The following is a 22,975-nucleotide window of genomic DNA, read 5'->3' on the forward strand; positions in this document are numbered from 1 at the left end:
TGGTCAGATAATCGGAAAGATTCGATCGATTTCGAGTGAAAATGTGTGTTACGATCGGAATAGATCGAACGAAATCGAATGTTTTCACCGACCTTACGATCACAGAAAAATGATTACCGAAAAGCGTATCAGTTTTTCACAGATAAAGCGACACAATCCCGATATAAATTTATTAAAGAGCTTACCGCGGACTTTGAATAATTCCTAATTCTAACAATGGGTGCGATTTAATTCAAGACGATTAGATAGGAATCGGACGAAAACACAAGTACCTGCGTTTCTTATATTACGAAATTGAACTTTAAACGAAAACAGCAACGTACATAAATGCGATCGTTATTTTATTTACTACGTACTGTTGAATTTGGATTACGCAACAGTGACACATAACGATCGATAACACGTAAACGTTATGCAGTATTACGCTACTGACAATATTGTACGTACAGTCTTTTATATCCCGAAACGTTACATCGTTTTAAAGCACGAAGAAACCGAAGCTTTAAATCGAATCTTAGCTCCGATAATAAAAAGTTATTTGCTCAGTCGCGTTTCGCGCTCGTCTTTCAAAAATTTATCCGCGGATTAATAATATCCTCCGGACGATTAAGTTTCGCGTGGGCGACCCCTTCGATTTTCCCATGGAAAATTGTATTTATTCGCCGGCGACTCCTATCGAAGGCAATTCACGCAACCTTCTGGAAATAGAATACTTGGTTTCAATTACTTGTCTTGGTCGTGAAACTGTATTAACTCGCGAGACGTCGACGTTGGCAAGGAAATACCTGATTGTTATCAACAACTTTTCCACAGTTGACAGTTTTTCGTAAACATATTGAAGAGAACTGCGTAGAGCGAGTCGAATTGAGCTGTTAGCTGCGGTTACGTCATAATGCGAATGACACGCGGAACGAGCGAGCCGGTGCCGGTAGACAAACACGGCTAGCGCGCGTGGTTTGAAACGGCGCGGTGCGGCGCCGCGGTGCCGTGCAAAGTGACATTTAGCCGGCTGGAGGAGAAGAACGCAGGATAAAGGCATCGATCGGCCGGCATATTCTCATCAGGAAGGTTGGGATCGGGTAGACGAGAAACGAGTTAAAGCGAGAGAGAGAGAGGAGGCGGCAGCCGGTCTATAGGCGACGACGGCGTGGAAACGTCGCGGCGCATGGCTCGGTTCGTCGTGATCGTGCCGATCGTCGTGGTCGTCGCGATCGTGCAATGCGTCTCGCGGGCACATCGAGTCGAGGCTCGAGGGGTATAGGAGGGCACGGAGGGCACCGCATGGAGGAACGAGGTGGGGACCCGGCGAGAGGTCGGGAAGAGAGGCACCAATATCGAACCGGCGGCCGTGGTGCGCGGCCAGAGTGCATTCCGTGAGCGGTGGACGCGTATCGCGTATACTCCTCTAAACGGCCGATATGCTCGCGTACGTTATTTCTTGGACGTAATCGCACACGCTGGACACTCACGATCGAACGTTGTACGAGACCGCGATAAAGGTTGTCGTCGTGCTCGTGTTGTTTCCCAACGCGCAGCGAAGCCGCTGATGTACGTGCGCGTAGGGTGTGGTGCGCGGAGAACAGGTGTCCACGAGCTTAGCTCGACCGTGAAACGATCGGAGGCCGGAAACCGAGGAACGCACCACCGCGTTCACCGGCATGAATTTCGAAAGACTCGCGACTAGGTAGGTATGTCGACGCCACCGAAGAGCGAGAGTCCTGCCGAGAACCGTACCAGCCCCGGCAGTCCGAGGACACCACGTGGTGCTCGGCTACGGGACAGGGTTAGCTTTTTCGAGCAGGTGTGGTCCGGCCGACGAGCGGCCAGCACCGAGGAGCTTTTCCACGAGATCGATGCCAGGCGACAGCACGGTAATTTTCGATCGGCGACCAACACCAGGCCCTCCTCCAGAGCCAGCGACTCCTCGTTCGAGGAGAGTTTCGAGAGACTTGTAGAAGAGGGAGAATTGAACGGCTCGAAGGTGGTAAAGTTCGAAAAGATTACCGTTAGAAAGAGCGTGAAGGAGATCGGTACCGATGACCTGACGACGCATCACCATCGCGTCCTGACCGCGTCCAACAGGACGCCTAGCGAGGAACACGCCCTCGAGGATTCGGCTTATCAGAGCCACAGCTACGGCGCAGCCAGCCATGGGAGCAAATCCAGTTCGGTTACCTCGTTCACGAGGTTCCCTTCGGAGGAGAGTCTGCCGCAGAGGAGGCTCGGCAGCCCTCACCAGCATCTGGGGACCGACTATCGAATGCCGTCCGAGTGGTCCACGGAGTATAATGCTCCGGGTTTCCACAACACCGACAGAATCGAAAACCTGCACAGCAAAAGCGAATTCGACGCTCAGCAGCATCTGGGCTTCGACGATCGAACGCCGTCCGAGTCCTATGCACAGTATCATGCTCGGACTTTCTACAACATCGACAAGATCGAAAGCGTGCTCAGCAAGAACGAATTCGATGCGCTCATCGTTAAAATTAAAGGTATTTGTTCGGTTATCGCGGATCCAGCTTAAGGTTTAAGAGTTGATTCACCCTGCCGGAGGGGGTTGCGAGCGCCGTGGGCGGACGAGGGACGCCCGAGGGGGTGGGTTCGCTATAATCGGGAAACGATTGGGCGTTGTGCTTCGTTTTAAGTATGTTAAATTTTTCGGTTGTCGGTTCGCGATTCTCAATGTTCCTGTTACTTTCTGAACCAACGGCAAAACAAAGATAGAATCGCGAAACGAGAGACCGATTGTACATCCAAGATAAAATAAACTTGGCTTCGACGCAATTAAAAAATGCTGGGTGTTATCGAATTTACATAACCGAGATTCTTTGTTTTCCTCGAATATGAATTCTCATTGTAGTTAATCGCATCGCCGTCTGGTTTCTTTTCGCGTTTCTACGAGAGAAGTGGTTGCAAGTTGTTCTAGTTCGAAAGGTAAACTACTTGTATCTCCCTTTCACGAAGTCTAGGAACCTTTTGTCGCTGCTCGAACGATCGAGCTTGCCTTAAACTGTGCGCGCACCGCGTCGATACTACCTACTAGACGGCTATACTATAATGCATCGTAAAAAGTACAAGAGAAGAATATTTTTGACTCGAAAGGATCGTTACCTTCGTACCGAGCATTTGCATAGCTCCTCGTCTCAGAGTCGAATGAACTTTTAATCGACCAACGCAGATACATATTTGTTCGTAATTTCATGGCGAGCCGGGCAGTAGCGATACGTTCGCCTGAAAGGACGAATTCAACGTGTCAGTCCTTGTTCCTGTTTCCAGCGTTTGCAAGGACGAGCCACGATCTCGATATCGCGGTATTATTCCATTTCTATCTTCGAAAGACGTCTCTGTCCTTCTCGTTCTTCTCCGAACGTCAAGATTCGTCTTAGTTCGCGTCACGTATTGCGCGTCAGCGACGAAACGACCTCGCAGCTTTTTTCATACAGCCAAATTGTCCCAGTTTCCACGGTTTCCGATGATTCCCGTGTCTGGAATCTCGCGGATTTCGAGTTGCGTTCAAGTTTTTAACTCGACGACCGAAGCACCACGGTCCAAGCACCTGCCTATTCCACGATCAATAGTAGTTATTCGTCGCGTATTAGCAATTCCCTCGGACCATAGTGCTTTTCTTGCTTAATTATTACTGCCAAGAGAAACGTGTCAGAATCTTCTCTTCGTTTCCGACACGACCGAAAACTGATCCTCCGGGATAAGATAAGAAAAGAGCTTGCGTATCTTCGCAGATTCGGAACAGTTGCAAACTTCTTCTACACGAACATACGAGAACGAGCGTGTCGCGTGATCTGTCTTGCACTTTGATCGATAACATCAATTTGCGGTTTGCGTTCGATAATGGCGTTTATCATGGCCCACGCACATTGGCGCGCGTTACGTGGGATAAACTGGAAAGATCGGTCGAGAATGCAGCTTTCAGGGCCACGGTCGATGTCACTGCTACGAAATATTTTCGCCTCGAACGAGATACTCGCGTTGAATTGAAACGTGGTCTGGCTAGAGGACAACGAGGATAATGCCACGCAGTGGCGGTGCTCGCAGTAATTGACGCATCACGTTTCTGGACAATTTAGGAGAATGACTTCGATACGAACCACGATCGAATTACTTTGCGTTTAGCGTACAGGCTGGTTATAGAGATATGGACGTCCCTCGATCAGACTCCACGATATCCTGAACCGAATTAGGATCGTTTGCGAGGTTCTAGGATCGTGTCGCTTCGTTTAAATCGAGATTGTCTTACGGGTGTGTGCTTGGAGCCATTCGCGTCGACACCGTGGCTATTACAATTGGAACAATCGGATTGAAATTCAGATAGTAGCAATTTCGTTGCCAGATGGAGATAAACGGCTGCGTCGTTGGCGTTTCATTTCCAACAACATCGATCATACAAATGCTATTTCGACGCGACGTTAATCCATGCGAAAGGAGAAAAAAAGAAATCGATCACGATGCGGTTTATACTATATGTTTTCCGAAAGTCGACGATAGTAACGGACAGTATGCGGAGAATACGGCTCGTTCAAGACGTTTCTTGTTAAAAAAAAATGGGGAGAAAAGTGGAACAAAGTTGTCAGAGAAGTTGGCTGAAAAGGGCTTTGTATTAGAACAACGCGATGCTCCGAATTCTACGAGCCACGATACAATTTTGGCACCAGTTCTCCCACACCGCGATACCTACCGCGGCACTGCGTATGTAAATGGTTACTCAATGAGCGAGAATCAGGGCAACGAACCGTTGATCTGTTCCACGCGAATAAATAAAATGAAGCCTGTTGGGTCAAGATAACGAGCAGCGCCGTACGAACGATCTGCTCGCACCCGGTGTCAACGGTAATCACTCGTCGTGCGTTTCTTCTTTTTTTTCATTAAAAATCTTTCTCCGAGCATCTTTGCTCGTATCTCGCTTTCCGTGTAGTTTTCGTATCGCCTGGCCTTATCTACTTCGTACTGTACCATTAGAATTGCCCGCGATAAAATATACAAATAAATATGTCTTCGAGTTTAATATTTAAAAGCGTTGCTAACGTCTGCGTCCGGTTCACTGCGCACACAACAGACCGGTCTCCGCTTTAATTGGAAGCAGGGGAACGGAATAAAATCTCTAGACGGATAAGACGAGCAACGACGAGTAAGCTAAGAAAGAACGGTGGCGGGGGCGGGAGCGAGGTCAAGGTCACCGCTAGTCCGCAGTTATTACATCGTTACGTTACCAGTGGCCACCATTCCGAATGACGTTGAATTTCGTCAATGCGAGACAACCTTCCAACCATCAAACTCATGCTGTTTCGTTTGAATTTATAGGTGCGTTTGTAAACATATTACATCAGCGCTAAACTCGATCTCTAAATTTAACGCGACACAATCAAACAAAACATTAGCGAATCGTTGGAAAATCTGATACGATCGAATGTGTTGATGATGTCTGGTGTGTGGCGTATAAAGCGTAATGTGGTAACACGTACTAATAGTAAACGATGACGTTATTGGGCGTCAGTTCAAGGCCGCTCCCACCGCACTCGCCTTCTCTGGAACCTTTTCGTTCCAACTTTCCTTGTTCCTCCACCTTACGTTTTCTCTCTCCATCTTTTATTTCGACTTTCAACGTCTGAACGATTTCTGTTGGTCATTCCTTATTATCGCGTTATAAAACACAAAGAAAGACGAATCGTTCGTTCGTCGTCGATAGCCCGGAAAATCGACCGCGCGAGGATTGTTTCGTAAAATTGCACAGCGCGCAAATTAACGAGAGGAGACGACCTCCTGGCGAGGAATCGGTGTTACCTGCCAATCAAATTGGGTCGATCGATAATCAGCTTGCGAGACGCCGTTCATATTACGAAACTTTAATCTCGAATGAAAGACAAATTCGATCCGATCCTCTCGAGACGCGTGCTACATCGTCGTAGGCTTCGCTTCCGGGTAATCGGATTTCATTTTTTATCCAAGGTCGTGCAAGTGTTTAATAACTGTACGCGAGACGTTTCCTCGTGCATCACTCGTACCTTTCCAAGATTCAATTCCCAGCCATCGAATACGATAACGAATTCTGTTCAAGATACGCTACAGTTTCATCATTGCGTGCACATTGCGTGCAGGTGCGTTTCCATTCATAAACGGCTGGCAATTAACGCCAATAGGTACTTGCAATGTCTTGACAATTGAACGATACCGTGTTATCAGACCAGACGTAGACCGAGTAAGTGATTACCTCTATGCTCGAGACACGTAACAAGCACGATAAACTCGCAGCAAAAACGAGCAAGTTACGCGTTAGATAGGTCCAACTATTTTGCTGAAACTAGGAAAATCGAAACGTAAAAAGATCGATGGTTGACTATATTCCTGGAACTCTTTTTAAAAACATGCGCTTATAAAAAAAAAGATGAGCAAAGCTTTTTACACGGGAGACTCGACAGGTTCGAATTGCGGTTCGTAGAGTACAGCTTGCAAGATTTATGCTTCTTTCTCCGCTTTTATGACATACACGAATAGAGAGGCGTTTCGTTATTGGCACGTAACAACTACAAAGAGTATACTCTTTCGCAATAATTTCAAAGAGCGTTATATTATCGTCGCGGAAGTGAGTTGATTTGCAAATTTGCGAATGCTATTTACATAAAGCGTCGATAAATTTCCACTAGAAAATACACCCGGCTCTATATTTAGAAAGCATCATAGATTCTATTTGAAGCCACGATGCTACAGTCGATTTCTCGTTCCGAGAATCGAGCGTTGACCGAAAAGGTTACGATGCAACTGTCCCGGTTTTACGCGGCTCAGCCTTGCGCGACTCCGACGCGATAAAAAAAATCCTATTTAGGCTCGATCCGAATCGGCTCACGTACGATCAGATTTATGGTCGATTCGAGGACAAACAAGCGATCGTTTCGCTCTCGGGGAGCGTGATCGGGAAAAGAGGGAATGCCGGGTGGGGCCGCGACGACCACGAGAAGAGAGTTTCAGCTCGCATGGTCGAGCTCGCATGCCTCGATTTCTCCAATTTGCTTGACAAGCAACGCGCGCTCCCCGATGGCATGCGATCTTACCTCATCCCCTCTGAACGCTCATTAGGAACTAATTAACAAACAATCGCTCGTGCAAACATACGGTCAGTCGTTTTTAATGGAGAGTGATCGTGACGACCGCGGCCAATTCGATCCTTGGACAGATTCCTTTTAATTTCACGAGTGGCCGTATGCTTCCAGAACCAATTAATAACATGCATGAATGATCGACGCGAGCTAATTATAGTTTTCGCCCCTTAAAAACTTCGATCCTCGAACAGTCGATTAGACAGCGTGTATACGCGACTGCATGCATGGGAAATGGCGTGCAGTTGCATTCGATAATTGGAAGTTTGCTTTACGTTCTTACAAATTTCGAGCCCTTTAGGAAAGTCGTTGCAGTGAACATTATTATCGCGTTGTGTAAACTTGTTGCTGAAATCGCCGGCTATTTTAAGCCACGATCACCGCTAAAAACAGAGCTTAACAGTCGCGAAATATATGTATGTATGTGCACTTCACCCTGGCATAGGTCTCTCGGACCTGGCCTCTAATGATATCATTTGGAAAAATAAAACGAGCTCGCGCCGATGTTTAATTACGTACGCATCGTGTTAAATTCGATCCCGGCGATATGCGTTCTTTCTACTTGTACAATTAATCGATTCTCTTATCGCGCGACGAATGTCAAGGTTGCATTTCATTATCACGAGATATATTTTACTCGTTACGATCAATGACCATGAATTTCTTTCATCGATCGGATAAAAATGAACGTACACGAGTACAATGGTTCTAGTTACATTAATATTTTCAAGATACCGACACTCGTATATGACAGCGATCAAACAATGTTTTAAATGATAATGCAACTTGATTATTTTAAACGTGAAACATTTTATTAAATGTCGTTCGAACAGTTGACTCGTCGTGAGTCACTGTAATTAAAAGCATCCGAGTTAATTGTAGACTCTGGTATCATCAAGAGATTCAAACTTTTATTCGACATCCGTTTCGATAGGATTGCTGCGCAAACGCGATCACAATTATTTAGAGTAACGTTATAAATTACAGAATTCACGAAGAAAAGCTAAAACTGACGTCGTAAAAATTTCGAAGGGGCGCTGGCTTCGAAGATTTCTCTTGATCTTCGTTTCGCTAATGAAAGAAACGCCACGCGGACGGCTTTTGATCAAATGGAACACAGTGACGCGTAAATATAGTGTAACCCGGTCGAGTAAAAATGCACAGAAATCCACGGTTGATGAACCAAAGGAAATTGTAGATTCGTCACGGATATCGTTTACTCTCGATGAATTTAATATCCTTTGCGAACATCGAACGTACAGTGGTTACGATCTCTTTTTACTAGTTCAAGTTCGACAAAAATTCGGAGCCGGAGCAAAAGCAAAGAGAATCAAGGTGATCTAGACGAGTAAAAAGGAAACTCGATCAATCTCCTCTCCTTCGAAAGACGTTATCGTGCGTATGAGCTCATCCGCGAGAATTTGTCCCACATCACCGATCCCCCCACCACCGCTCCTTCCTCTTGGTGGCTTTTGCTTTCGACATCACGTGGCCCAGAGACGAAAGCGCTAAAAATACAAATTTATATGTTCGTCCGGTTTATACGTCTACCTTTTTTTCGAGGAAGAAAGAATTGGCGGGGGAGAGAAAGGCGAGATAATTTTAAATGTTAGCGACGATCGAACGGGGAAAAAACGAGTAAAGAGAAAAGGATCCGCGTCGTCCACGTTTCCATCGAGCAACTCGAAGAAACCGACTATTATGCGCGACTGACTTCATTGACGTTAAGTAACGACTCGCCGCGTCGATTGTTTCTCTTAATTGTGTGTTTTTTTCAAAGCACTCTTCGATCCCACGTGGCGCCGGCCGACATTTCCGATACGTGTTATCCGCGTCCAAGACAAGCCCGTTTCGAGGGCGCCGAGGTTAACGAGTTTACATTTCCAACAACTTCCAATAATAGCATGCTGGCGCATCGTTAATGAAAACTAACTTAGCTATATGTACTGACTTTGACAAGATTAAACGACACCGAGTAGAAAAAACTATATAAGGCAACGCAATATTGATTTGAAAGATAAATCTCCGTAATTGAGTCGTATGCTTTCTGTTATTTGAAAATGATTATGGCCATGAATCTCAGCCAATTTAGAATGGGCCCTCGAAGGATATAAATCTCGGTTCGCGTCGATCGTTAGGATCTATAATTATAGATCGAGTTCGATCCATCGATCTGCTAATTGAGAGAGTTCCAGTCGCTTTATTAATTCATGGTGCAATCGGAGATCGCGTTGAACGCACGATTGATACGCGTCGCGAAGAAATGCACGCGTAATGCGCCGTGAAATTACACGTTCCGAACGAAGGATATAATTTAGTTGTTCGTCTCGATCGCTAGACGCGCGAGGAACGGGTATAAAAAAAAAATAAAGAGCTGAAACGAGGCGTCGTTGATTCGTAGATCATCGAAACGGAAAGAGGCGAGAACGAATGAAAACGAGGTGTGAACGAACGATTATGTTACAGCATGTACGACGATGCATACTCGGTATTTTATCGGTGCTTTTAATGGCGAGGTTATGAGAATCTTGGCCAATAAATTTGGGTGATCTAGTATGTCTCGTATACCGTTAGAATTAAGCGTAATAATCTTTCAACTAATATGCAGTTCGCGTGCAATCGTAAAGCAGCCGCGTATAAAAATGACCAACGACGAATAATTCTATATGTTACTGCAATAGTTTGGGTCAGGACTATTGCCACTTTTATGCTAGCTCCGATATTAATCGTTCGAATGGCACGATACTTGGCGCGAAAAATAAAATTCAAACAGACGCCGCCTGTTGGAACAGAGTTGGCCAGCTGTTTATCGTACATCATATGGCGACCGGTAACGATCATTACTATGCTTGCATGTAGATTGCTATTAAAAACTGTCTCCGTGCCAATGACACGGATCGTTTCATCTTCCGCTCTCTATGTCTCGGTAGTTGTTCGGTTTTACGCGCGACTCTATGGCAACTATGCAAACAAGAGGATACGCGTATTCTTCGCTTTGAGATGCTAATACACTTTGGAAAAAAATTTCCATCGGAAGACGAATGGTACGAAGGAAAAAAATCGTTGAGACAACTTTTAACGATAAACGTATACATACATATAATAAGAATTGGCATGCTACTACGATCGTTCTGTTGTCAAAGAGATAATAAAGTTCTGACGCAGGTGCGCGATAAGCTCCAAGAGTATTTTAAGTTTAGAATATCGAAGCTTACCGCCGATGAAACCACGTTAAATTTACAATGCGAGAAACCGATTTCGACGGTTCGACGATCTATTCACCGTAAAGAATCGATCGATGAATCTTTCGTGCAAGATACTTTCGATGTGTGGAAATTTTACTACTTCTCATTCCGAGAACGCGAAATGTAGCATTTTCAACTCGATTTACGGTTCGTATACTGTAATGATCACGAGAGTACGCAATTGACGGTGACGTAATGCGAGTCAAGACTGAATCACTTGCAAGAACGTTGCATACATCATTGCATATAATTTTCTTTCGAACTTTATTATCAATATCTTGAGACATTCTGTCAGAATTATTCGTGAAATATAGTTTACGAGATAATTCGCTTACTAGCGAGGTCGCGATTTTTCTATTATTCTATCAACGTTTCTTATTTTTCTCCCTAGGTAATGGAGAATTTCATTACGAGGTAGAGTGTATTTCTGGCTACGATAAAATTATTCTCTCGCAGTGTCTTTGCTGAAACGACTGACATAATTCCATTATCTAAAGACACTTGACATTTTTCATGCACATATCCGATAAATGGCAACGCGATAGTAAATCACGTAGAAGTCGTTCGGTACGACAACCTTGAGATTAAACACGCATCGAAGATTAATGCCAGTAGCTTTGCAGTCTGCGAAATATAAAAAATAAGTAAGATGAAGCACGGGTGGTGTTCGTTTGAAATAAAAATATCGTTCTCTTTTCAGACGAACAGGAACGAGTACAGAAGAAGACCTTTGTCAACTGGATCAACTCCTATCTATCCAAGGTGAGCAGCATTTTAAATTTCAAGATAACAATAATAATAATATTGATGATGATTAAAAGTATTTTGTCGTCCACGTCACGTTACGCGAACCTTTCTTTTTCTCTATCGTCCCTTCGTATGCATATAATAAGGCAACGCTGAAATTACTTCTCATCACGAATATCAGAGGCTCGCTGGGATAACTCGTGCCTGGCTCGCGAGTCTCGATACCGCTCCCCTACTTCCGCACTTCCGGATACTTGGAAACTTTGAATTAGACATCCCAGCCCACTTCCTCGCGACATGCATGCCTCAGAAGCGGCACGACATTGCGTTCAAAGCCCGTTCCGTGGACTCGACTTAATTACCCTCTCGATACGAGAAATCTTTCGCGCTTTCTGCCTTCCCGATTAATCCTTTCGAACGAATCGTTCCGTCTACCGGTATCCGTTTCCAGCGTGAAGACTAGTTTCAACAAACGGTGTCTACTTTCAGAGAATGCAACCGCTTCAAGTAGTAGATTTGATCGAGGACCTAAAAGACGGCACCCGCCTACTCGCGTTGCTCGAAGTGTTATCCGGCGAGAAACTGGTAAGTTTGTATAGAAGCCTCGAATAGTAGAATTTTCAAACGTTCCGGCGGCACGACGAAACGCGTTTATCTGTTTGCAGCCGGTCGAACGAGGCCGTAACTTGAAGAGACCGCATTTTCTTAGCAACGCCAATACCGCGCTTCAGTTCTTGCAGAGCAAAAAGGTGAGTAAACGACAAAGTATAACGCGTCTGGGAGTAATAACATTTTCCGATCTGTTTGCAGATTAAATTAGTGAACATAAATTCGTCCGATTTAGTCGACGGAAGACCGCCGGTAGTGCTAGGCCTAATATGGACCATCATCCTGTACTTCCAGGTAGACGTTGTTTCGTTTCAACTTATACGGTCGATGCTATACGCAAAAAGCACTGTTACATCTAGAATGCGGTAGCTGCTTAAGTCTGACGCTCTAGCCACGTATAACGTTCAATTACATAAACGTGCTACGACATACGCGGTAGCATTGCAATCGTTTACAGCGGTGATTAATTTGGGAATCTCGAGGATCGGTCGTTTTTTAAATAACCCCGGGCAACTATAACCCCGCGTACGCGCTTCTGTCTGGTAAACGTTATAAAGGGACCGAGAATCGTTCGATCAGGAAAAAATACCTTGTCTCGAAAAAATGAAATTAGTCCTCGTTTAGAGCGAAGTAAATTACTTTCGATTCTGCTAACCGTGTTTATTCTATAAAAACAAGCTACGATCGAAGGATCGAAAAAAGGTGAGTAGCTATAAAAAGAGATTGCTGTCTAACTGGTACGACTTGACGAAACAGAAAAACCATAGAGAGAAAGTCTCTGTACGCAGAGAGTAAAATATATAGCACGCACTTGCATGATTTAACGCGTCACGTTGATAATACGCACGCTAGTACCCTATTCCGTGAATTCTTGTCCATCGCGGGTCTCGTTGGTCCGCGATCTATCGATCGTCCGTTCTTTTTCTAGATCGAAGAGAACACGCGTGCTTTGGAGTATCTTGGACAAACGTGGGGCAGCCAGAGCAGCCTGGAGAGTCTGAGCAGCCAGGGTTTGGCGGCCAGCGAAAGGAAACGCATAAGCAGCGAGAAATGGAAACAGGGGGCAAGGAAGACTTTGCTCCAATGGGTGACCAATGCCCTGCCCAAGTTAGTATTCGCGAAAATACTAAATCGTGGGTATAGTAGACGCACGATTTCGATATTTCAGGGATATCGGGATCCAAGTTCGCGATTTCGGCGAGAGCTGGCGGGACGGCAACGCCTTCTTGGCAATCATCGACGCGATTAGAGCGAATCTGGTGAACATCGCTGCCATGCGAGAAGCCTCCAACAGGGCTCGTTTGGAAACTGCCTTCCAAGTAGCCGAGGTGGAACTAGGCATCGCCAGACTCCTCGACCCGGAAGACGTTGACGTTCCCCAGCCCGACGAGAAATCCATCATGACCTACGTCGCGCAATTTTTACACAAATACCCGGAACCAGGATCCAACGCTTCCGACTCGTTCGCCGCTGTCCAGCAGGAACACGATCGATTGTTTAACTGGCTCAGCGAGAGAGTCAGATACCTGGAGCAGTTGGACAGAACCAACTCTTTCCCACTGAATTACGAGGTACGTTCGTTCGTTAAAACATCAAATATAAATACACGTATGGTGTGACGTTACCGCTCGTGCTTTCAGGAGTACGTTGCCTTAAAGACGGAAGCTGACCAGCAGTTTGTGGTGTACGATAAATTGCAGCGTCTCGTCGAGACGCCTAGTATGATTAGCATTACGAGAGACTCTTGGAGACGCATACAAAATCTATGGAAGACGTTTGAAATTCTTGTAAGCCACGCAACCTCGGTAGAATCGAACACTTGTAGCATTTGTTCCGGGAATAAGTGAATAACCCACTTTGCAGATGCTGCATTGGCTGTGGTTCCTAGACTCCAGCCTGCCGGGCGAGTTGGGCGAGCTGGCCAGATGGTTACGACGCGCCGAAGCCCTTTTGATCTCGGACGACGACATACCGGAGGAAATGACGGAGGAAACGGCCAACATAATATCAAACAAGCTAGAAGATCACAAAAAGTTCTTCCTCGACCTACCGCCTATGACAGAGAGGTTCCAAGCGGCTAGGAATTCTCAGCTCGCGCTGCAGGTGCAGCCTCAACAGTTGAACAACATGGCTAGCCGATTCGAGAGTCTAGCAGATCGCGCCGCGAAGCGCAGGATCAGATTAAAGTTCCTCGAGCACAAGTGCTGCCTTATCGCTTTCTTGTTCCTAGTCGAGACGAAGCTAAAAGGATGGAGCGTCAAGTACGGCACCGAGGAGAAGGTGCACCAGATGTTGGAACAATACCGAAACTTTGTATCTCGAAACAGAATCTTCCAGGAGTTCCAGAAGGCATATCTGGACATGCAGCAAGTCGTCGATGATTATAAACGCGAGGGTAACGTTGGTAAGTCATATAAGTCGTATTTGGGGATGATCGTATCGTTACAAATCCCTTCCTATATTCTGTTCTAGACAAAGAGGAGAGCTTGAGCATCGATCGTTTCATGCGAGAAACCAGCGAGAAATGGAAAAGCGTCTCGATGGACCTGCGTTGCGTGCAAAGCATGCTGGAGGAGGTTGTGGCCTACTGGCGCCGATGGAACATCATCTCGGACGAGTTCGAGGCCTGGTTGATTCGCGCGGAACCTGCCTTGAATCTACCCGAAGAGGATAAAATGGAATTCTTCCAGGACATAAGCGTGTGGAAGGACAAACACCAACAACTTTCGGACACTGTCACTTTCCTGATCGTCACGTCCGACGAGCCTGTTGCTCTGCAGCTCAAGCAACGTTACACGAATCTGACGACGAGATGGGAATCTCTGTTCCAAGAAGCCAAGCAGTACATGCATGCTGGCGACCTGATACGAAACAGAAAAGATTACAGAGCAGGGGTAGAGACTCTGCAAAACTGGCTAAGAAATGTCGAGACTGCCTTGGCAGCCACCGACCTGACCACCACCGAGAAGATCAAAGCCTACGGCGAGAAACTTCAAGTCTTCCACAACGAGGTGGAGGGTATCGAGGATCTCTTCAAGATTATCAGCAAAAAGTTCCAAACTCTGATCCAAGACTTGTCTCGCGACGAAGTGGACAAGATGATGAACACGTTGAAGAAGGAAAAAGAGGCTCTGGTTAAAGTCCGAGCCTTGATACCGATGCAGCTGCACTTGTACCATCAATTGCTGGTCCAGCAAGAGTCTTTGGAGGCTGGGCAAAAGGAGATTGCCGCCTGGTTGGACGAAGCCGAAAAAATGTTGACCGGTATGGATCTTTCGGGCGGCAGGGAGCATATTTTGGCTCAGTTGGACCGCCACAAGGCCTTCTTCTCGAGAACCCTCTACTACAAATCGATGCTAGAGTCCAAGAACAAAGTTTTCACCAGTATCGTCAAGTCCGTGGACAGCCACGCCGACGTTGCGACCGCGGAAGGTGGCAGAACGCTCAGAGAACTGAACGAGCGGTTCAACAGAGTGTCCCAGGCTGCTCAGACCTGGGATCAACAGCTGCAAGAAGCGGTCAGATGCTGGACCAGGTTCAAAGAATGCGAGAGGCAAGTCTCCGAGTGGCTGTCAGTGGCGGAGACGATGATCAGCGACAAACACACGGATAACAGACGCTCGATAGAGTATCACAAGAACTTTTTCAGCAACGTAAACGAGAAATGGATTCAGGACTTTGTAAACGCCGGACAAGATCTAAAGAATATTCTGTCCGTTGGGCAACAAGCTCCCATCGTCGAGGCGGTCGAGGCGCTCCAAAAACGCTGGAAGGAAGTGCTCACGTTCGCGCCTCTTCATCTTATGAGACTCGAGTTCCGTCTCGACGAAACAACGTTCCTACAGTACCTGAAAGAGATCGAGCTTGAGATCAACTCCGAACAGCAGGCTCTCATGAAGAACGACAACGTGGAAAGCATACTCCATCGGAACAGAGAGTTTTTCGTGAACCGTGGCACGGTGCTGGAAGTCGAGAAATGTTTGGAAACTTTGAAAAAGATTAGCCACGCGTATAGTAATCTGAAACCGAACGACACCACTCTTTCCGAAGCAGCGCAAAACGCCGAACGTCTATGGGAGTATTCTGCCCAGAAAGTGGAAAGTTTGAGGGAGCAATTGAAGCAGGTGCCTCAACAGTGGGCTGCTTACAAAAAGAAGTTAGTACGGTGAAATTTTACTCGGAGATTTTCCGCGTTTCCTGTCTGCTAACGCTTGTTGGTTGGTTTTCTTTCAGATTCGACGAGATGGTCAGATGGATGGATCACGTGGACAGTAATCTCAGAACCATACTGCACGAAGTGAACACTTTGGAGGAATTCGAGACGGAGAAAACGATATTCCAGGTAAAACCCCGGTTTTACTTTTCCATATTTTTACAGTTTTGTTGCTTCGAAATCCTTTAATCGTTTAAATTCCACTGTTTGTGTATTTGTTACTTTTGCATTCCATCCTTCTGGATACGTAGGTTCAACTTGTGACGGTAAATACAACTGTAGACGATATTCTATTTAAAAATGTACAGACTACGAAACGGTGGTGTAATGTTCTTTGTTTAGAAAATTTGCCGAGAAGCGGACAGCAAGCGCGAAGAAATGAAATGGTTGGTTCAAACCCTGGACAGCTTGACATCCAACCGATCCGACCACGAAGCTCTATCGGAACAGAATCGTCTGGAGCAGCTGATAACTCGTTACAAGAACTTGATACCAACGATAGAGATCACGATGACGAAAACTGACATTTATTCGAAAAGCTACACCTACAGGAAAGAAGTCCGCGAGGTGTGCACGTTGTTGCACAAGGTCCGCGAGCAATCCAAGATCGACGTGGTGTCCGAGAGTCCCGAAAATCTGCATAGCGCAGTGTCCCACCAGGAAACTCGCCTCGGTCAATTGGAACAACAGAGATCGAACATTGTAAGCATGCTGCAACGCGGCAAGGATCTTCTAAAGGACCAACACGCGCCACCTTTCGTCTCGTTGGAAGTTCAGCAGCTCGAGTCCAGCTGGAACGACACGTACGGTCAAAGCGTGGAGACCCTCAAGTCCCTGAAGAGCTCGCAGAAGCTATGGAACACCTACTTGAATCAGAAGGAAGAAATCCTGAAGTTGATCGAGCAAGCCGAAGAAGAACTGAGGAAAATCGAGTCGACTAGCTATTACGATGCTTCCCAAGTGTCTTCCGACCTTCAGAGCAAACAAGACTTTGGCTCGACTCTGAGAAAGACTGCCGAAGAATTGATTAAAAAGCTTCGCGAGACGTACGCGAATCTAACAGACGTCGCGTCAACGGAACGCAAAGAGATTCTCAAGAAGGAGATCACGCACACCGAAAAGAGAATGGAGACCACTTTGAAGATCGTCCAGGAGAAGGTGGTTTATCTTCAGGAACACAGTACCAGATGGAACAAATTCCAGGCGAAGATGAACGAGCTACAGACCTGGGCTCAACAAAGCGCTCCTCGGTCGATCGCGGACACCGAAAACTTGGCCACCACTCCCGAAGAGATGGTTTACAGAACCGAAAGCTTGCAGAAGGAAATCCACGAGAAGACCAAGACGCTCAAGTTCCTGGAGGAGGAGTCGCAGAAGCTCGTGAAAGGTAATCGTCCTTCTTCTCGATCATTTTTATTCTCGTTGTGTATTTTAAAATGTCAACGTGTTTGTACGTTTAGGTGTCAGCGAAAGCGGGCCGGGCATGCAGCTACGCAACGATATCATAAACCTTGAGAAAACGCTCGAGACGCTGAAGAAAAGTATCGTGGTTCAGAAAGAAACGGCCGCGCAAAATCTAGAAACATGGAAGGAATACGAAAAGGGCATCCGTGAGCTGAAACCGTGGATCGAGGAGGCGGAATCGAAAGCAGCCACGATGGGCAGCAAACCCACGACTCTGCCCCAGGCAGCCCAGATGCTGGAAACCGCCAGAGCGTTCGAAACACGATGCCAACAACGGTTGCCGAAAATTCAAGAGCTGTCTATGATCGGTCAAAGACTCGCAGGGAAAACGTCAGCCTCGGACGAAGTAGACGCGGTGCATACGCGTTGGAACGCTGTCCACGACATAGCCGTTCAGGCGACCACCAAGCTGGACAAGCTGGTCACTTCGTGGAACGGTTTCGAGTCCGAGATCAAAGAGTTCAACGAATGGTTGGAAAAGTCTGAAAAGATGGTCCTCGTAGAGCCTAATACCCAGACACCCGAAGTGTCGGTACTGGAGAAGGAGCTGACGCGTTTGAAGGACTTGAACAAGACGATATCCGATCACCAGGCTCAACTGATATCGCTCACGCAAGTGTCCGATCACATCAGCCACGGCTTGTCCCTCGAAGGTGCCTCCAACTTGAAGGCCCGAGTCTCCGATATCAAATCCCGAGTCAGCAAACTGGCCGACACCGTCAGATTGCAGATCAACAAGGTTTCCGATTCCCTGTTGGCGCGGCAAGAGTTCCAGATGAAGATCACCGATTTCGAGAACTGGATGTCGCGACTGAGATCGAACATCGCAGAGATCAGCGAAGCTACGGTGGACACCGTCGACACTAACCTCCAATCTGTGCACGCTTACATTCAAGAACACTCGGAGAAGCAGCCCAGTTTCGCGGCGATCTACGACGAGGTGAAACAACTTTCGTCCAGAGGATCGGTCGTCGAGGCGGCCGCCCTCGACGAAACCTACACTACCTTGGCGAAAAAGTACAAAGCACTGGAAGACGATCTACGAGAGAAGAAGAAGGGTCTGGAGAAGTGGATCGAACTGTTGAGCTGGTTAAACGACGCGAACGGGCAGCTCGGTCACTGCAAGTACGAGGCCGAAGCTAGAAAGCCGACCGTCGCGGACTTGGAGAGATTCTCTTCGGAGTTGCAATCTATATACGATAAGATAGATGGCTGGAAACGGCACGTATTACCCGACAACGCCATGGGTATTGAGATTCGCGACAAGCAAGGGAAGCCGTTGTCGGCCTCGGGTCTCTTGAACGACCTAGAAAACAAGGCTATAGCTCTAAAGAACGAGATATCCGCGAAACGCGACAGGCTCGAGAACCTTGGCGCCAGATGGAACAATTTCCGAACGTTGCAGCAAAATATCACGGAAAAGATACTGAGCACGCAGACGGCGCTTCAGGAAACGGTTTACAACGTGGATTCCTGCAAACAATTGGCGCCTGCCGTCGACAAGATCGACCGACTGATCGAGGAACACCAGAAGAGAGAACAGGAAAAGGAAGTGCTCCACTTCGAAGGCAGCTCCTTGATGAAAGAAGATCAAAGATCGACGACCAACATCCAAGTTGTCCTCTCTTGCGTCGACGCCAACTGGGAAAAGGTAAACGAACTTGTTCGAGAACAGAGGAAAAAGTACGCTGACATGGACACGGATTGGAAGATTTACGAGGAAGCCAGACAAAGGCTGATAAAGTTCATCGACGAGGCAAAGACTCTTTGCCAATCCGTGAAGGGAGTTCCATACGATATCACCCAAGCAAACATCAATTTGGAGAAGCACAAAAAGGCCCTGGAAGTGCTAAAAAAGGGTAAACAATTCTTGGAGAAAATGGACTCGAAAGCTCAACAACTGACAAAAGAGGCGTCCCTGATGCCCAGGTTTAATTCGGAGTTGATCGAATCGGACCTGAACAAAGTTCGAGACCAGTACCAGGACACGTACAACGACATAAGTGAAAAATTGCAGGCCTACGAATCCCAGGTGATCATCTGGAAGCAGATAGAAGAGTCAAAGTCCGAAGTGACAAAGTGGCTGACCAATACCAACGATGCACTGATCACTGCCTGCGATCGTTTACTCGACGCGGAAAACTGCCAGGCTAGATTGGTAAGATATCGAGAGGAACTGCCGACCTACCAGCAACTCTATCAGAACGTCGTCGCAAAGATCGAGCAACTGATGAAATTTAACGACGACGCGGACGTTCCTACCTTGAATTCTTTGCGGAAATTGCTGGACGACCAGTTCAAGCTGGTCAAGAGCTCGGCGGACAAGCTAGAATCCTTGACCTCGACCATGAACGAAAGAGAGAGAGCGATCAGACAGGAGATGAAACGATGCGGGGACCTGATCTCCAAGATCCGAGAAGACATAATAAAATGCGACGACCTGACTGGCGAAAACACCAAGATCCTTGGCCGAATCAACAAGTGCCAGGAGCTGAAAACCGAATTGGAACAATGCGATTACGCTCTGTCCAAGGTCGAAGAGACCCTGACGAAAATGTCCACGGAATATCCGAGCATTTCGCGATCCAGTCTGCCCAAGGAGCTTCAAGCTCTGCAGCTACGAAGGGACGGCGTGGCTAGTCACGCGAACAAGGTGATCGCAACGTTGGTAGCGTTCCTCACCAAACTCTACCACGAAAAGTTCGGTGCTCTTCAGCGCATGGTGGCGACACTGAAAGAAAAAGTGGCTTGGTGCGAGCCCGAACAGAGCAGCGATCGTTACAATCTCGAAGTGAAAATGGCCTCGTTGATGGACCTGGAGGCCGGTATTATGGACTGCACCGGCAGAAAGGAGGACACCGACGCTTCCTTGAAGCTTTTAGCGTCCGTCGAAAGCGTCGAAACGATGGCTGCCCTCGAGGCTGATCGCGACAGAGTCGACCTCGACCTCGAGTCCCTCAAGTCCAGCTACGGAAAGATCAAAAACGATCTGGAACGGAACGTTGCTCTGTGGCAACGCTACGAACTCACTTCCGAGAACGTTCTGTCCTGGTTGAAAGAGAACGAGAACAAGATCAGAGCCGAGGCGTCGGCGCTGCTCAATATCAACGACATCGAGGAAAAGATCGGTGAAATGACCGATATGCAAAACACGGTTACGGAATATCAGACCGAACTGAAGGAGCTTTCCGGCCTCGCGGAGGACATCACGAAAGTCAGCTCCGAGTCCAGAGTGAATCAGTACATAGGGCATCTAAACACTCGATACGAATACGTGGTAAAGTTCTTGTCCCAACATCTGGACAGACTGCGGGGACTAAAGGAGAACAGGGATCAGTACGCGGCGAACAAAAATAAGCTGGTAGCTTGGCTCGATAACGCTGAGAAAACGTTGAAAGCCTTCGACGAAATCACCGGGCCTAAACCTATCACGTTTTATCAATCGCGGTTGAAGGAACTGAAATGTTTCGCCGAGGAACGAGAAGTCGGGCAAGCGATCTTGAATCGAACCGCCGAAGCGGGCGAAACTCTGTTCGCGAGGATCACGCCGGATCAGCGGGAAATGATCAGAGCCGAGTTGAGAAACTTCCGTAATCGCGTGGACGCTATAGCGGATCGCGCCAACGTAATCTACAAGAAGATCGAGAGCGACATGATGCACAGATCCTCGTTCGAGGACAAGTTCTCCCAAGTGAAGCAGTGGCTGGTGGACGCGCAGAACAAATTGGGAGAGAAACAGGATCTATTGCCCACGCTGCAGGAAAAGAAACTGGCTCTTCACGTGTACAGAGCCGTCGCGCAGGACGTGACCGTTCACAAAACTATCCTGCAGCAGCTTCAAGAGAGACTCAGCACAGCACCGGACGACGACGCGAGCGAAATGTTGAGCAACGTTATCGAGGCCTACGAGAAGCTATCGAACGAGGTCCAAGGACGAATAAACATCGCGGAAAAACACGTGTCGAACCACGAGGCGTACCTGCAAACGTTTGAAAAGACTCGCGATTGGATCAATACCGTGATAAACGAAGGCTCGCCGATCATCCAAGATTTCTCCGTGGAACGAGACACGGCACAGAACAAAATCGTTTCGATAGAGAACTTGTTGCAGCAAAAACCGGAGGGCGATCGCATCCTGTTCGAGTGCAACCAACAACTGAACATCGTTCTCGAGCAAACCTCTCTGCCGGGTCATTCGGCCCTGCTGACCAACTTTGAGCAGCAAAACAAAATTTGGGAGGACTTCCTCAAGAGATGCGTCGCCGCCAGAGACAAGCTGAAGCACATGTTCGAGCAGTGGTCCGAGTTCGAGAAAATCGTGGAAAGCTTAGAGGCCTGGATCAAGCAAATGGAGACTCAGTTGAAGGATCAGAGTCTGAAAAGCACCGAGGAAGCAAAGAAGGCCCATCTTCGGAAACTCAGGTCTTGGGAGGAAACTATAATCGCCAAGGGGTCCGAGTTGAACGCCGTGATCGAGAAGAGCCAGAGCATAGAAGCCGAAGCCGATCTGGCCAGAAGGGTATCCAGGCAAACCACCAAGTACCAGGCCATCAAAAATCAGATAAAGGAGGCCGTGATGCGGTACGAGCAGTTCGTAAAGGAACACAACACGTTCAACGCCAAGTACGAGCAACTGTTGCAATGGATCGATGATATTCAGTCCGAGTTGAAAAGGCAAAGCGAGATCGTGGGCGATTTCCATGTTTTGCAAAACAGACAAAAGCAGATTCGCGACCTCAGCGATACTAGGACTAAAGAAAACGCTCGTTTCGAATCGGTGATCGATCTAGGGGAGAAACTGTACGTTCACACGTCTCCGGATGGCCGAGAAATCATCAGGCAACAGCTGAGGAACCTGCGGACGCTTTGGGATGGATTTTCCGAGGATCTTCAAACCACCATGCAAAAACTCGATCAATACTTGATGGATTTTGAAGAATTTTGGTCGTCTTACGAGCAACTGAGTACCTGGCTCGAAGACGTGGACCGCGCGGTACTCCAGCACAAGAAATTGAAATGTACCTTGGAAGAAAAGAGGGCCCAACTGCAGAATCATAAAATCACGCATCAAGAGATCGTGTCCCACCAGTCTCTGGTCGAGTCTATCTGCGACAAGGCTCAACAACTGGTGGATCAAACCAAAGACACGTCTTTGAAGGTCTTACCGTCCTCCATCAAGCAGCTCTTCCACGATATCGTGGCCAAGTCGAAGGAATTGCTGGAGAATCTGGCCGACTGCGTGAAAAAGCATCATCGATTCAATCTACGAGCGAAGAGCTTCTCCGATTGGCTGAACGCCGAAAAGGAGAAGCTCGCGGAATGCAACGACGTTACCGGAGAACGCGCAGACATTTCGAGGAGACTCGCGACACTGGCGATGCTCAAGAACGATCAGACGCAAGGAGCGAAACACCTTGAAAAGCTCAAGGAACTAAACGACTCTATGGGTAACAAGACCGCGCTGGAAGGATGGGACACCGTCAATAAGGAAATCACCGTTCTCGAGGGCAATCTCCGTCAGTACTTGGCCGAAATAGGTAATTACCTCCAACGAATCCTACTCGTTACTCGCGAATTTATCTAATCGATCG

General features: G+C 47.3%; 1 protein-coding gene across 1 annotated transcript in view; it reads left to right on the forward strand.

Moving 5' to 3' along the window:
- Nucleotides 1–1,353: 1,353 nt before the first annotated feature.
- Nucleotides 1,354–22,975, forward strand: part of Msp300 (Muscle-specific protein 300 kDa) — an 84,308-nt gene continuing 62,686 nt past the window's right edge. The window contains exons 1-13 of the mRNA XM_076779238.1: nt 1,354–2,492; nt 11,052–11,113; nt 11,588–11,683; nt 11,764–11,847; nt 11,909–12,001; nt 12,636–12,814; nt 12,876–13,278; nt 13,348–13,494; nt 13,571–14,111; nt 14,180–15,863; nt 15,941–16,049; nt 16,263–17,307; nt 17,381–22,921. Of these exons, the coding sequence (XP_076635353.1) occupies nt 1,691–2,492; nt 11,052–11,113; nt 11,588–11,683; nt 11,764–11,847; nt 11,909–12,001; nt 12,636–12,814; nt 12,876–13,278; nt 13,348–13,494; nt 13,571–14,111; nt 14,180–15,863; nt 15,941–16,049; nt 16,263–17,307; nt 17,381–22,921 (10,786 nt within the window). The 5' untranslated portion in view covers nt 1,354–1,690. The remainder of the gene's footprint in view (nt 2,493–11,051; nt 11,114–11,587; nt 11,684–11,763; nt 11,848–11,908; nt 12,002–12,635; nt 12,815–12,875; nt 13,279–13,347; nt 13,495–13,570; nt 14,112–14,179; nt 15,864–15,940; nt 16,050–16,262; nt 17,308–17,380; nt 22,922–22,975) is intronic.

Source organism: Colletes latitarsis, chromosome 12, assembly GCF_051014445.1.
Source record: "Colletes latitarsis isolate SP2378_abdomen chromosome 12, iyColLati1, whole genome shotgun sequence".
NCBI lineage: Eukaryota > Metazoa > Arthropoda > Insecta > Hymenoptera > Colletidae > Colletes > Colletes latitarsis.